The sequence below is a fragment of the Medicago truncatula genome, chromosome 4, assembly GCF_003473485.1.
Source record: "Medicago truncatula cultivar Jemalong A17 chromosome 4, MtrunA17r5.0-ANR, whole genome shotgun sequence".
Lineage (NCBI taxonomy): Eukaryota > Viridiplantae > Streptophyta > Magnoliopsida > Fabales > Fabaceae > Medicago > Medicago truncatula.
This window is the reverse complement of record NC_053045.1, coordinates 28,659,396-28,675,378: the sequence shown is the minus strand read 5'-3', so window position 1 is coordinate 28,675,378 and position 15,983 is coordinate 28,659,396. Positions and strand designations below refer to the sequence as shown.

Here is a 15,983-nt window from a genome sequence, read left to right as displayed (position 1 = left end):
TTAAGTTCCTGAAAAATTCTAAAAAAGATCAAATTCCTGATAAAAATTTCGAAATTTTTATAAAAAGTGTTATTTTTATAATAAGAAAATTTATTTAGAAATTCTAAAAACTTCTTATTTTTTATAAGAAATTTTTATAAAAAGTGTTATTTTTATAATAAGAAAATTTATTTTGAAATTTTTTAAAAAAAAGTTCAAATTTTTTTTTCAGGAACTTAGTTAAGATTTTTTTTTTTTTTATAATTTTTTCGAAAAATTTCGATACATATTGTTTTTTTTTTATTTTTTCATTACTTTTCATTTTATGAGATTTTTTTTCCATAATTTTTTATTTTTTCAGCATTTTTATCAATTTTTTTAGATATTTTTTCGTTTTTCTTAAACTTTTTAATTATTTTTAAAAAAAAAAAATCACAAATTCCACGTGTACACAATAAAAAATAATAAAAATTATACAGTCAGCGTGCCGCATCAGCGAAAATGCACAGTCAGCTGCCCTATGGGGGTTTTTCAAAACAAAAAATTTTTACAGGGGGGAAAACCAAAAGTGACCTATATTGCAGGGGGTAAAGGCCTATTAATCCTATATTATAATAGTGAAGTAAATGGTAAACTTCGAGAAATGGTGTGTAGTTTGTGATCGCATTGCAAATTGCTCATGCAAAATGATTCGGGCTCAAGGAATACCTTGTAGTTGTAGGTAAACATGTTGTGTTGTAAAGGGAAAGGAGAGAGAAAATGGGAAATTAGGAGGTGTTAGGAGAGAATATAATTAAGAGATAATTAGATAAAAATAAAATTATGTAGAAAAATGAAGAAAACTTTTGCTAGAGAGGTTTCTGATCTAATCTAGTGATTGAGATTAAGTGGTTAATGAACCCACCTAAAAAGAAAATGGTTTGGAAAAATCTAAATTTAATATTTAGATAGTACAATTCTTAGCTAGACTCTATTTATATTCTAACCAAATACATAATAACTAGGACTCATTTTTCATAAGAATTGGAGGGTAACACAAAATTTCCCTATCCCAATTATCTTTATCTAACGCTGGAGAAACACGCAATTAGAGAATCCATTTTCTTTCTCATTTGATACTTGCTTGTTTTTTTCTTCTTCAAGGAATTGATACTTGCTTTGTTAATAATTACTCTCTTCATCTCATTTTAATTGTTACTTTAATATTTTTATGTCTCTAAATAATTATCATTTTAGAATATCAATGTTGTATTTATCATTTTTCCATTAATATACTATTATTTATTGAATTTCAATTCACTTAACTACTTCATTATCTACAATTAATAATGGTGTTTTAGTAAATTATACTAACTTTAGCAATGAAATCAACTCAACTAATCATTTTTTTAAGAATCACAGAACACAACTCTAAAACGACTATTAAAATCAGACGGATGGAGTAGTTTCTTTGTTATTAATTAGTTATGCATAAATTGATATGGTTTCATGACTTTGATTTTGATTATTAATTTATTATAATTTAGAACCTGATTCGAGCTGAGATTCTTATAGATTAGTCTAAACAACCAATTCGATGAGTCGATTAGCCAAAATCTAATTTAAGCATTAAGTAATATTAGCTCAAATCACATACTTCAATTATTACCTTTATTTAAAATTTTATTTTCTTAAAAAAAAAAAACTCAAACATGGTTCACACACAAACTATATCTATATATAGGTAGCATATATAGTCCTTATATTTAGACATATTATACAAGTTATCATAACAACCATTCATGCATAATATAGATAAAAAATAATAATGCATAGCTTGCAATATCAATGTTGATGCATCGGGCCATGCTGGTTGTAGATGTTGTGAAGTGTGAATGGAAACTCCATGAATCGATATAAATTTCATGTTTTGCTGTAGCTATGCCAACTTTTACTGTATTTGGGAGAACATGTTTCAAATTAACGACTCCACTAAATTTGCGAAAAGAGAGAAATTCATCCTCAAGAACGGTCAATGTTTTCGTCGACGATTCATATCGTATCCCCACTGAAATCAATGATCCACTGTTCCTTGTGAGAGGCACAATTTTCAGCCAATTTCTAGAGTTTACATCGATTCCAGTATGTGAATACGTTGGATCCTCTTGTTGAAAATTTTCACCAACAAGAAAGAAGACGAGTTTACCAGGCCGATCAATATATTTTTCTTTGTCCATTACGACGAAAGAGAAGGTGGTGTTAAAGTTTGCAATGTTACCGGTGTTTTTATTCCAAATAGGAATTGGTGTCGAATACAAGACCCAACCTACATCCGTATTAGGGTTTGCAGAGTTAGTCAGTGACAATAATCCATCGGGTAAAATCTGGGCACTCCCATAGAGGGTAAAGTTATCAGTGGCTTGGCTGAAGTTTTTGACATCAAAGGAATAATAATTTGTGTCAAGCAATTGGGAATTCCCTTCTGTTGCTTGCAAGAGAAAGAACATTGTGAAAACTAAAAAAAGAACAGAAAATAGAGTTTGAGTTGGAAGATATGAGCTAGAGAAAGCCATGGTATTGAAGTTTTGATATTGAATTGTGAATGAATGTTTGTAATTTGTCACATCTATGTACTTATATAAACGCACTTGGGGCTATTTTTTTAGAATAATTTTAGTGCGAGGGCATGATGCTTAAGATAATTAAAATTTAAATAATTTTTTTTTCTTTTTGGTCAGGTAGTCTAGTGGCTAGAATTCACCTTTTTTAAGGTGAATAAGTGGGATGTCCGGAGTTCGAACCCCGGCCCCTGCATATAACAATGCATGTCCCTGCCAACTGAGCTATGCTCACAGAGACAAATTAAATAACTTTTTATTAATACCAAACCGAACCACATACATAAATGTTAATACTCAGTAATCTATTAGTTTTTTTTAATAATACTCATTAGTATTTTATTTGTTCCAAAAATTATTATTTGAATAGAAAATAAATATGTTTCAAACATAATCGTTTATTTTCATCCATAATTGTTATTTTTTAGTATATTATATGTCATATTTTTTAGTATATTATATGTCATATTTTCATCCATATAATCGTTTATTTTCATCCATACTTATATCATATGTTATATATTTCAAACATGATTTATAGTAATATTTTTTTTGTTCATAAATTTGTAATTTGGATATTCAAAAACCGAACCAAACTAAACTGCATGAAATTAGATCGAATCAAATTATTTTCTTTTAGTAGTCATCCAAATCAAACATTGAGTATTCAATTTTTTTAATTAAATGATTTTTTACCTCATAGTCAGTTCAAACTGTATCGTGAACATCCTTAATTATAGTAATTGATGTTTTCAACTTTTAGTATTTTGCAATATAATATATAATTTATTAAACACTAAAATACATTTTAAACAAGATCCGAATTGGGGGTAACGTACAACATTTATTCATTATAAAAAAATAATAGTATAAGTCATAGATAGAACCCAAATCGTTTGCTATAACTGCTTCATGCAGTAGGCGATCTATAGTCGTTGAAATGTGATCCAATAACTCCGATTCAAGTACTGTAATTTAACTAATTTCACATAGATTTAATCTTAGTCGTTCACTCGTGTCCGGGAGGTTGATAACAATTATACGTCATGCAATAATTGGATAAAATCTGTTTCCGTCGGAGATATAAGAGAAATGCTAAAAAAATGTTTTTAGGGGATTAAGAAGATCAAAATAAAAATATTATATTGAAAAATGGTTTAAAGTGATGAATTTAGCATAACCCTAATATATAATTTTTAATGCAAGCTGTCATTTGTATTTGTATATGTGACTTGTTTCACTCTATTGATACTTGTTCAAACACTGAAAGTGTAATACATTTTAATTTTAATTTTTTTTAAATAAGTGACGTTTTCAATTCTCAATATAATATATATTTTTTGTTTTAAAAAAATTGTTCGCTCTAATTGACATTGCATGCATCATTCCCAATTTTATATTATCTATTTTAGAGGAATGTTGATACACTTAAGGTAGTTTAGTAAAACTATTATTTGTTCTCTTTCATTTATTTACATTTATCTTCTCTATATAAAATGTTTTAGTAGGTCATTCATTATGGAGCAGAGGGACTAATTTTCTCATATCATTTCAAGAAATTGTTAATTTTTACCCATCACATTTGTAATACAAGTTTGCTTCTATTTTTCTTAATTGTTCAAATTGATTCTGTAATATACACGATGTCTGAAAAATAATCATGTAAAATACATAACACATATTCTAACCCTTAATTTGATGTTCTACTTATTTTTGGGGAGAATGAAGTGTTCCCATTGATACTATAAAATACAAGAGATTGGCTGGTAAAGTGATTCACTTTTCACACACTAGACGTGACATTGGCTTCTCAGTAGTGTAGTAAGTCGGTTAATCCCAGAAGAGACCTATTCTTTAATAAGACATGAAAAGAATGACTCCATGTTCAGTCAGAGACATCTCTAATTGGAGTTCAGAATATGGCTAAGTTAAAGATTAAAGATTAATCGATTTGTAATAAATTTGATACCTGGGAGAATCGAACTTGAGACCTTGATGAGAAACACACTCCCGGATCTCAAGCCAATACCATCAGATCAACCCAAGTGGGTTGTAATAAATTGGTAATTGATTAATGATTAAGTCAGAATTTGAAATGTAGGCATGTTAGTTTTAATCAATTAGAAATGATACATATTAATGGACTAGATAGCATTAATAATGCAAGTGACCGTATGCATGGTTGTACACCACCGCTCTCATTCCTTGCCCTTGCCACAGCCTCCTCCACACCATCGTCTGAGTCTTCCCCTCAATGCAAGACGTTTGTATTATGAAGTGAATGAATTGCGTTATTGAATTCACTGAATCAGTGTTTACAGTATGTATTTACTGCTACGAGCTTACCTATAGCTGATCAATCTAATTACTATGCTAATCTATACTATTAGCTAGTTACTTGAGGAGCAAGTAAACTAAGTCAAATAGCTTGTTGAGTTCTTCATTCTCATTATGCAATAGTCTGCTCAAGCCCTGTCTAACAAGGATGATCTTCCTTCACTCAATTACAGGTTCTTACGATCGAAGGGAACATTTTATCGATCAAAATAAAAGAAGAGGGATACATGAGTGGTATTGAAGGAACTAAATAATCTGCAGGAAAGACTTTGCCTTCCCAAGGGAGGCAAGCGGATGAAGACTACAAACTTATGTGTATCAAGCTCGCTCTGCTATGGAAACCGATTGGCGTCTGGAACATCACGCCTTTGGGCAAGGGTTTCTTCGAGTTATCCTTTGCCTGGAGTGTGGACAGTTGGTGGCTTAGTGCGTGGAATCTCAATCCGAGACTTCTCCGTCTTTCTTTCTAAGTTGGGATATGCGTTTATGATTTTCCGCCTGAATATTGGAGACTGAGAATCTTTTTGAGATTGCTGCATGATTGCTCATTACTATCCATGAATCTACTAGAAACAAAACTTATAGTTACTTTGCTAGGGTTTAGTGGATGTTGATTTGTCTAGAAAATATTTAAGTTATCTCTTGGTGGTGCGTGAAAACTTTGAATCTTTTGTGTGTACTGAATATGAATCATTTCCTTCCTTTTGTACCAAGTGTGTTGGTCAATTAATACATCAGTGCAAGAATGGGAGTGAAGTACGTGAGTCTGATGTGTTTAAGCAAACAACCAAGCCAGAAAATTATGACAAATTTGTTCCTGAGGAAACGTCGTCTGCAAGTACTCCATACGCCTCGGCAAAAACCTGTTATTGATCTTAAAAATATGGATGAATAAACTTACAATGAAAGCAAGAGCCAATATCATATTGAAAACCATGATAATATTGAGAATCATGACAATATTGAGAAAGATTGTGTTGAGAGTGTTGAGGTGGTTGAACATTCTCTCATGAATTATGACTCTGATAATGTGAGCAGATTGGTAATCATTTTTTTGTGCTCAAAAAAATTACTATTGAGAGTTTCTTCCTTAGCATAATTGCTTGAAAAACAAAAATTACTATTGAGAGCTGATAGCCGAATACTCGGTTAACTTTTAAGTTGGACAATAAATTGGCAACTTTCAAGAGCTGAATTATATACTACTAAGCATTAAACTATTGGTACTTTTTTTTGTTAGTCATAAACTAACTTTTCCTAGATTACACTTTTCTCTTCCATAAATAGTATACTTGGGTGGTTTGCGTTGTTCATTTTGAATGAGTTGAATCTCTGCATCTGACTTTATCGTTGTGGACTTTCACACCATTTTTTGTTAAGTTTTTGAGTGAATGGTACATATAACTTCGGTTAGTGTTCATTGTATGTATAAAAACATTCACATATTGTACATTTTTCCTTGATTTGAATTCCTGCTTTGTCAAAGTAGAAAAAGTTGTAAGAAAAGTATTTAGAGTTCGGTTATGTCAAACAATATTCAGTGCTTGTTTTATAAAGCTAGCTGAAGATGACTTTTAACTCGTACTTTAGAAGCACATCCGGAAAACAACACAGCTTTTTTCATCTAGATTTGTATTTCCAGAATCATTCAAATGTGTATTTTCAAAATCATGCGTGACTATTAAGATACATGCATTGTGTAAAGTTGCTCTCTCATGAAATAAATAAATAGAGAAGTGAACGTGTGATCGATATACTTCTATATACTAACAAGGTTGAAATAAGAGCTTGTCAAAGCATAGCAGTTGAAGCCTTTTTGACAAGGTACCAAGCTTAACCATTTCTATATCCTTCATGTTACAACAAGAATGACAATATATGATGAATCTTCAGGAATATTTCTCTCCTCTTTTCTTATGCAACCCCCTTTTGATAAGTTATTGCATATCAGTATAATTCATAAACGTTGTAGTGATGAATGATGACTTTACAATGCACTTTGTTAATGTATATCACAGAATATGGAAATAGAGATGCGAATACCAATTCAATCTTTAAACAATTATGTGTTTGTGGCCAAAAGAAACAAAGTTTCTAGATGTCAGATGCTAATCTCGAATACACATTCTCTGTCTTATTGTGTACCCTATTATATAAAGTTTTCAACAAGAGGCTGATAGAACAGTTTGTATGCCTCCATAACTTCAAGATACCACATTGCTTCTCGGTCGGGGGATGATGAAAGATCAACAATCTTGTGAACCTGTCACAACATCAATATCAATATTAATATTATTATTATTACGGGATCCATTATTATTGCTCAACATAACAAGTTTAGTTAGGTGGCTTCAATATTATGCAGACTCGGGTTGTTGAAGAGAACTACATAACAAGCTGAAGAAAGAAAAAACATAAACATGAACAGGATTTTCCCGCAAGATCAATTCTAATAACACTCCCTTTTCAACACTTAATCAATGGGCAAAACACTTTGAGGACCACACCAAATAGCACGTGCAAATTTATTCTGTGAGAAGTGAGACCAACTTTGAATTTCTCCTAATAACATGTTTCTATTTCCAAAAAACCAGTTCCCATTCATTACCAAAAGTTCAGTATGTTTTGCAGGTCATGTTAATTCTATGTTAAACAAACCTAGTGAAGAACAAATTCAACTTATAATATCATGGTATGGTGCTGTATGCTGCTTCTGGCCTCATGACATTACTCATATTGACTGATAAATGGATAGAAGCTCGAGCTCAACTAAAAGCACGATGAGTGAAACTATATTGTTGGAGAGGCAGACACAATTTGCGAACTCTGCAATCAATCGTCTGTATTCTTGTGTACATTTACTTGTCTGTTTGCTTTAAAGTCAAATTTGTTGTTCTAACAAGCATATTGCCAGAATTCCCCAACAGCATAGAGCTTGGGAAGCTCGGACCCGGTCAAGATCCAAACAACAAGGAGCACTCCGCTACTAGTCTAGTCATTTTTTTTTATTAGTTGCGACGTGAACAGGCGTTTACTTATGAAATTCGTTGAGTAGGCTTGCTTGAGTTGCCATAATAGATAAAGATCCAATTGATATAAGATTTTCTATATTTACAACTCTTACATGACATCATTTTACTGCACTGAACATTCTCAATTAGATAAATAAATACAACGAAAACAACAACCATATTTTATCCCACTAAGCAGAGCTGGTTACATGAATCAAATTACGCCATAACGTTCGATCATAAACCATATTCTGATCCAGTTCATTAATCCCTAGATCTTTCTAAATATTTTCTTAGTTTTTCTAGGACTACCTCTACCTCCTCCACTTGATATACTCTCCTTACCACAGAATCTACAGCTCTTCTCTCTACATGCCCAAACCATAAAATTCTAGTTTCCACCATCTTTTCAACTTTCTCTCTAATGTTGTCATTTTTAATCTACACCTATTTTATTCTCATGCAACATTTTGAGATTAATTTTGTAATTAACTCATTTTAAGACTAACTCAATCTCAATTGTCAAACAAGTGAATACACTTACTTTGATCACAGAAGGTTCTCCCGTCGCACGTGTAGCATACCCTCCAACTACCATCACATACATCCCTACCAATAAACCAAGTAAATAATCAACACAAAAATGTTTTATGAACACCTGATTAATCACATGCAAAATTTTGTGGTTAATTCAATTGAGTAAACAGTTAATTTATATCAAATTGTAGTTAAATCAACCACAATTTTACCCACGAACTAAATTAACAATCTACGCGAGTGAATTAACCATAATTTTGAATGTGATTAATCAGATTTTTCAACATTCAATGGAATCACACACAATGTAAGCAGAACAAAAATTCTTTGATTTTACCAGCTTTGAATTGACGTTGACGGAACTCGCCAGAAAGAGAGAGTTCGATGATGCCGGTTCCATCGTCGAGAAGAAGAGGTCCGCTGCCGTCGTTGGAGGACACCAGAACGCCCTACGGTTAAGACATTTTACAAAAAAGAAAAAGAAAATACTGAAAGTGAAAACGACGGCGTTTTGGAATAAGGAATGAAACCTGTAACCAAGCGCGTTGAAAGAGAATGCCACCGAGAGTGAAGCTATGTTGTGAAGGAACTTCACGAGCGAGTTTCAGTTGTGAGCAAAATAGCTTCAACGCTGCCAAACTATAATCCATTTCACTATCGCTCTCCTTTTCATTAACACTCTCCTAAATAGTGATTCTTTATGCTCAATAATTATCAAGTTAGTTTTTCAAGTTTCCAAAGTTTTAATTAGATTTTTTAACTTCACAACATTATCAAGGTAACTTCACATCCTTATTATATTTAGGATCATATCTTGATATTCTATTTTTTAAATTATTCAATTTATGTTTCTTTAATTCACAACAAAATTAATACAAAATTCATAAGTTTTTCAACCAAATATTTTTCTTTTGTGAAGATTTTTCAACCAAATGGTATTTCTATAGTTTTATATATTTAACTAAATTTTAAGGATGACCCAACTTATTGAGCATAAAGAAGAAAGATGTGAATTGCATAGCTAACATAAGAATAATAATCAATATTGTTTTAAAACAATGGATAGATAATTCTAGAAAACCAAATTCTCAAATGGAGAGACTTTAATATTGATAAATACAAATATTTTTTTGAACCAAACTATTTCAATTATATCATACTAAATTAATGAAAGTAAACTATATTTTGACTGGCGAACTTTATGGTTAGAATATATAAGGGAGAGGTTGCAGCAGGAATCAAATGATCCATCAAAATCTTATTTGTAGCCTCTGTGGGATGAAAACTATTCCAGAATACATATTTTGATGCATCGACGCAAGTTCCTATGCTTGTTAAATTGCATAATATAGCAACCTCTAGCAAGCCTGTTCCAACAAAAGCCTTCCTTGCTTCAAACAACCCTGCATGTATTAATTCCACATGTAGAAATAAACAAATTAACAAACTCTGTTGTTCATAAGCAGTAAATAATATGACTTAATAGGTTTAGCGTTATTGGATTTTGTAGCATAATCAGAAGGTCTGATGATAAGTTCATAGAGAGGTTGGTAGATGTCAATGATGACCAATTTGACGTTAGACAACATTTTTATCAGGTTTTTTGTCGTGAAGTTAAGTTTTTTGTTGAAATCTAAACCTACATCATTTATTCTTTCTACACATTTATTTGTATGATACCCAAACACAGTGATGATTGCAGGCATACAACCTATTGGAAAAAAATTTGATTTAACAGCAGTGTGTAGGTTGTTGTTGTTTTTGCCAACATCCACAATCGAGTCTCCGAATATGAAAAACGCTGGAACTAGAGGTTCTCCATTGGTTATATAGATCATCAAAATAGCAAAAAAATGAAATAAAAAACAAAGTCAACAAAGAACTTAAGTATTCCATATTTCTTATGTCCTTGCATGTGAAAGAATTTTTTTGCATGCTATACACAAGACAAAGAGATGAAATGAGAACTGTTAGTTTAACATTATTGTCACCCTTTTATAGCAGTGGTATCCATGACCTGCCTAGACTCTAGTTCCAAGATTTTATTATATTAAAAGTATATATTGAATTAAGGGTGGAAAAAACTAATTTAATTTTAGATTTTGTGTTTTTAGATTTGTCTGTACTATATAGATTTGAATGGACAAAATTAAAAGAAATAACAAACAATATTTTGTTATCCTTCAAAAAAAAAAAAACAATATTTTGTTTAAATACAATAATCTCAATTAATTCATTAATTTGATATATTTGCTAAAAAATTGTTTGTACTATTATCTAATTAGAGCTTTATTGTCATTTCATTTCCCTCTTCTTTATCTTTTGCTCAAATAAACCAATCATTTATAGAGCTTCGCATTGCTTATTTTTTGTGTTTCTCAATTTTACGTTATGTTTCTTCCATACTTTTGCTCGTATTGAATGCTAATTTACTGCCGTTTTTTGTAATATTCGAAACGTATGTTTTGACTCTTTAATTTTTGCCTCTAAGAAATCTTCATTGATTCTTTTCATTTTACCACGAAATGAAGTTTTTAGTTTTGAATATTTTTAAAGTGATATTTAAGTTGTCTATGAAGAAATTAGGTAATTTAACTAATAACAAGTGAATATTAGGCATACAAATTTGTAAGTGGTATCCACAAACTAATTTTACTCCATTTAAAACTTTACTAATGTAGCTTAATTTGTGTTAGGTGTTGAGTAAAATATTCACAATTTTTCGATTACAATGCATCAATGTCATTGATTGATGTCAACTTACATGAATTGCATGCCTTATTTACTCCTCGGGTGGTTGCAACACTTTGATACATCCATCATAGTTTTACTCCTCAGGCGAAGACATTAAGGGGCAAGAGATGTTATGGTCCCCCACCTTAAAAATTTGTCTTATTCAATTTAAATTTAAATACTGTATAAATATAAAATAAATGTTAACATGTGCTATATGGACACATATTAAGGAGTTAAACATAAAAATATTCATTTTAAAAGTCGTGCATTTAGCTTTTTAAAGGTTGATTCCTTAAAAAAAATACTTATAAAAATACTTTTAAAAGGGAATCCAGTAAGTGTAGCGGATATGAGGATGTTGCGCTGGATGAGCGCTAAGACAATACATGATAGAATTGAGAATGACACCACTAGGGAGAGAGTGGAGATAACACTTATAGTAGAAAAGTTGGTAGAAAATAGGATTAGATGGTTTGTGCATGTAGAGAGAAGACCTGTAGATGCCGTTGTAAGAAGAGTATATAAGATGGAGGAGAGTCAGGTCAAAAGAGGTAGAAGAAGACCTTGAAAACTATAAGAGAAACCATTAGAAAGTCAGGTCAATGAGTTGGATTCAAATATGATTTATGATAGAACATTATGACGTAATTTGATTCATGTAACTGAACCCACTTAGTGGGATAAGAGTTAATTGTTGTTGTTATATTAACTATTGATTTGCAAATAATACTCTTAATTATTTAATATATAGAGAAAAATATATAAAATGAGATAATAAAATATATAAAATGAGTAAAATGAGATAATAAGTGATTAAAGATGTTAGAGAAAAAGAGAAGCAAAGTTATATCATGTAATTTTACTGCCTCTCCGTCTCTAACTGAAATATCATGTAAAAAAAAAAAAAAGACCTAAATATAAGACACTATAAAATTTTAAATGCATTTTTCTTCAAAAAATAAAATAAACTTTTAGATGTATTTATTAATTTTTTAAATATATCATTTATTAATACTACCAAAAGAGTAATTATACATTGAATATAAAATAAAAAAGTGAACATTCAATCTAACTCATTGATCTCTAAATCCTTTCAATCTGTCATTGCAAATATAAATCATTTGACTTTTGATCATAATTAGTTTTTTTGCTGAGGTTAGTTGTCATTAGCGACGTAGTACCCATGTGGCAAGTGATGATTGGACAAGATGGTTGGCTTAAATATGTCTTTCGTCCTTGTAATTATAGGTCATTCGAATTTTCGTCCCTGAAGTTATTAATAAGATGTAGTTAGGACAATTTTTCAAATTATTAATAGTTGCAGTGGCAAATTGGAAGAATTAGCAACTTCAAAAACGAAAATTCAAATGACCTATATTTGAAGGGACGAAAGACCTATGTATGCCTTAAATATAACGATGGTATTAACTTAAATGTAACAATCTCTTACCTCCCTCACAATATTTAAATCTCACAATATTTAAGCCTCCCATTCAATGCATTCACGATATTAAATCTCACAAACAAGCTTAAGACACCCGTGATTTCAAAAATTTACCCCAATGCATGCCTCCCTACAAGCTTGCAACGTGGGAGGACCCAATGCATGTTCAACTTCAAAAACCAACAGATCACATAAAAACTTGTATCACATAAAAACTTAAATATAATACCTGAATACCTAATGCATTGTACCGCCTGAGTATTAAATCCGAATACGATAGATCCTTAAGACACCCATGATTTCAAATAAATTTGAACATTCAAGGTTACTCATATTTCAAACTTCTGACATATTGCTATGTTGAGTTGCATAGATATGCTAGACACTTCAGTCTGCCACTCTCTCTATTAAAACAGACTTTGCGTTACGTGTTCTAATTTGACTTTTACTCAATGTAACAACCTCAGCCTGATATTAATGCTCTTAAAGAAGTTTTGCAACAAGATAGGTAAATATAAGACACGCAGTACAAAACATGTAAGCGTTCACGCAGCATTCATCTCTTGGCTCCCCAATGCATGTCCACCTGAGTAATTCCATAATGCATTGATATTTAAGCAGAATTGAAATTGAATATGACATATTTTTGGGACCATAACATCTCTTGGTTGAGGAAGTGTTGCAATCACTTGAGTAAATAAAGGCATGTAGTATAAAACATGTAAGTTGGCACTAAAGCATTCACGCAGGAGTAATTCCTCTTAGTAACTTTTCAAATTATATATATTATAGATAAGTACGATTGTGTCAATAGGTACAAATACAATTGCATGTTACTTTTAAACAAAATATCTTGCTGCACTTATGACATTTGTTAAGAAGAGCAAATGGTCACTTTTCCTAACTCTACACTTTGCTGTCACAAAGGTTTCTAATTCAAGATTAAATAGAAAGAAGTCTCTACACTACACTTTGGTTATCACTTTAGTCCCCGATATTAAATAATTATGTTAAGTGATGATGTGACATAGGTTATGCAATGACATGACATATGAGGTGTCACAGGGACTAAAATGAAAGTAAAAAATGGTCACTTTGGTCCCTGAACCAAAAATTAATATTCCCAAATTGAATCTCAAATTCCTAAATCGCAAATCTCTAAATGTCATCTAATTCTCTCTTTTGTTCAAAATCAATCTTCCATTAAACACCAACTTACTGTTATAGGTCCCTAACTGTGCATACTTATTATCAGTTGGGTCTCTAACATGTTTATTGTCAAGGACCTAACTGAGAGTACATTTTTACTGTAGAAGACCTAACAGATAGTAAGTATGCACAGTTAGTCAATTTTCTTCCTGAAATTGTAAGTTTCATCAATTACCCCCCCTGAAATTAACAAAACTTCAATTACCCCCCAGAAATTTCACAACGTTAGTCAATTTACCCCCTCCGTCAAATTTTTATGTTAGTGAACATGATGTTTTGCAAATACCCCCCTGAAGTTTTGCACTTATGTGCAAAATGCCCCCCAAACTTAAAAATTTATATTATTTTTTTCTTAAAAACAAACGATTAATAGTTAAATATTAAAGTTAACTATTAATTTTGGAGTTTGAAAAAACTACATACATATATACATCAAAATAGGGAAAAATGTGTATTTTTAAAGTGACAATAATGATTATTTCTAATAGACAAATTATTATTTTTAGAGGTTTATAAACAAATTAATAATCAGATTTAAATTTATAATTTCTCCTTCACCATCTTAGTCTTTTAACTCCTTCAACTCCTTCAACAATTTGCTCAAACCATTTAAATTACACAACCCCTAATATTAATCCACAAATCATCCCATTATTGTCACTTTAAAAAATATATATTTTCCCCATTTTAGAGCCTATTTTGATGTATATATGCATGTAGTTTTCCCAAATTCCAAAATTAATAGTTAGTTTTAATATTTAACTATTAATTGTTTGTTTTTAAGAAAAAAATAATATAAATTTTTAAGTTTGGGGTGCATTTTGCACATAAGTGCAAAACTTCATGGGGGTATTTGCAAAACGTCATGTTCACTAACAGAAAAATTTGACGGAGGGGGTAAATTGACTAACGTTGTGAAATTTCAAGGGGGTGATTGAAGTTTTGTTAATTTCAGAGGAGTAATTGATGAAACTTACAATTTCAGGGGGGAAATTGACTATTTACTCGATAATAAAATAACGATTTATATAGTTTATTTTACAAGAGTCTTCTAGTATAATATTAGTTAGTTATGGGTAGTTATTGTGTAATTTGTATTCTTGTTATGGAGTTGCAATGCTATTTAAATTCAAAATATGCAATGTTATATCTTGTGTAAGAAAACTGAGTCTTAATCGGTAAATACTTGCTAAAAATAAAATAAAATCTGTAAATACAATAATAATTATATAAACTATATTTTTACTTATATATCCTTATTTATTAAACTCCTAACAACTCAATATAACTATATAAGTACACCCTCCGGTCACAAATATAAACAAAAATCCATGTTTTAGATTCATTCAATAAATGATATATGTGGTCTTTATTGTAGACAATATACATCATTTATTGAATGTATCTAAAACATGAATTTTTGCTTATATTTGTGACCGGATGGTGTAGTTGTTTAAGATTTGTACACGACTTTTAAAGAAATGTTTAATTTTGTTGATTTCAATTGTATAATTAATATCATCTACTAAAATTCCCATGTTCTCAAAACATGCATACTAAAATTTTCTCAAAAACGTAGTAGCGGATAATTAGCATACATCTTCAAATAGTCATGTCATAAGCATCATAAATACATCGTCAAATAAATTTCCAATCTCAACATATGAGTAAAATCTCAGCAACATAGTCAACATCAAAATAAAAGAAAGTCTGACATCCTAAATCAGAGCCCTATACTAAGACCCCAAAAGTGGTAGACGAGGTAGCTCCAAAGCTAGCCTCCAGCAACTCACAAAGCAAAGATAAGCTAATCATGCACGCTGTCTACACCATATTTGAATATAGTAAGGCAGTCAACCAAACGACCACTGGGGGTTAGTCCACAATTCACAATCAAGATATAATCAAGCATAATCATTCAAGGATTCATGCATAACACATATACATACTCTACATTCCTAGAATACTACCATCACATATATATTATCCCCAGTTCAACATCAATCATGTTATCATACTTCTATCATAACACATCAAGCATATTCATACCTTAAATCATCATCAAAATTCATCACTTAATAACATCAAACAATATAAGAACTACTCACCTCACTCCTCATTTAGCATAATTAA

At 30.8% G+C, this 15,983-nt stretch overlaps 1 protein-coding gene across 1 annotated transcript; it reads right to left on the bottom strand.

Annotated features, from left to right (window-relative positions):
- Positions 1 to 6,822: 6,822 nt before the first annotated feature.
- On the bottom strand, positions 6,823 to 9,189 carry LOC25492345 (recQ-mediated genome instability protein 2). The gene is made up of 4 exons (XM_013600442.3): positions 8,992 to 9,189; positions 8,799 to 8,910; positions 8,469 to 8,533; positions 6,823 to 7,176 (listed from the first exon to the last, which is right to left on the bottom strand). The coding sequence occupies exons 1-4, from the start codon at positions 9,109 to 9,111 to the stop codon at positions 7,063 to 7,065; spliced, it is 411 nt and encodes a 136-aa protein (XP_013455896.1). The 5' UTR covers positions 9,112 to 9,189; the 3' UTR covers positions 6,823 to 7,062.
- Between the last annotated feature and the right edge of the window lie 6,794 nt (positions 9,190 to 15,983).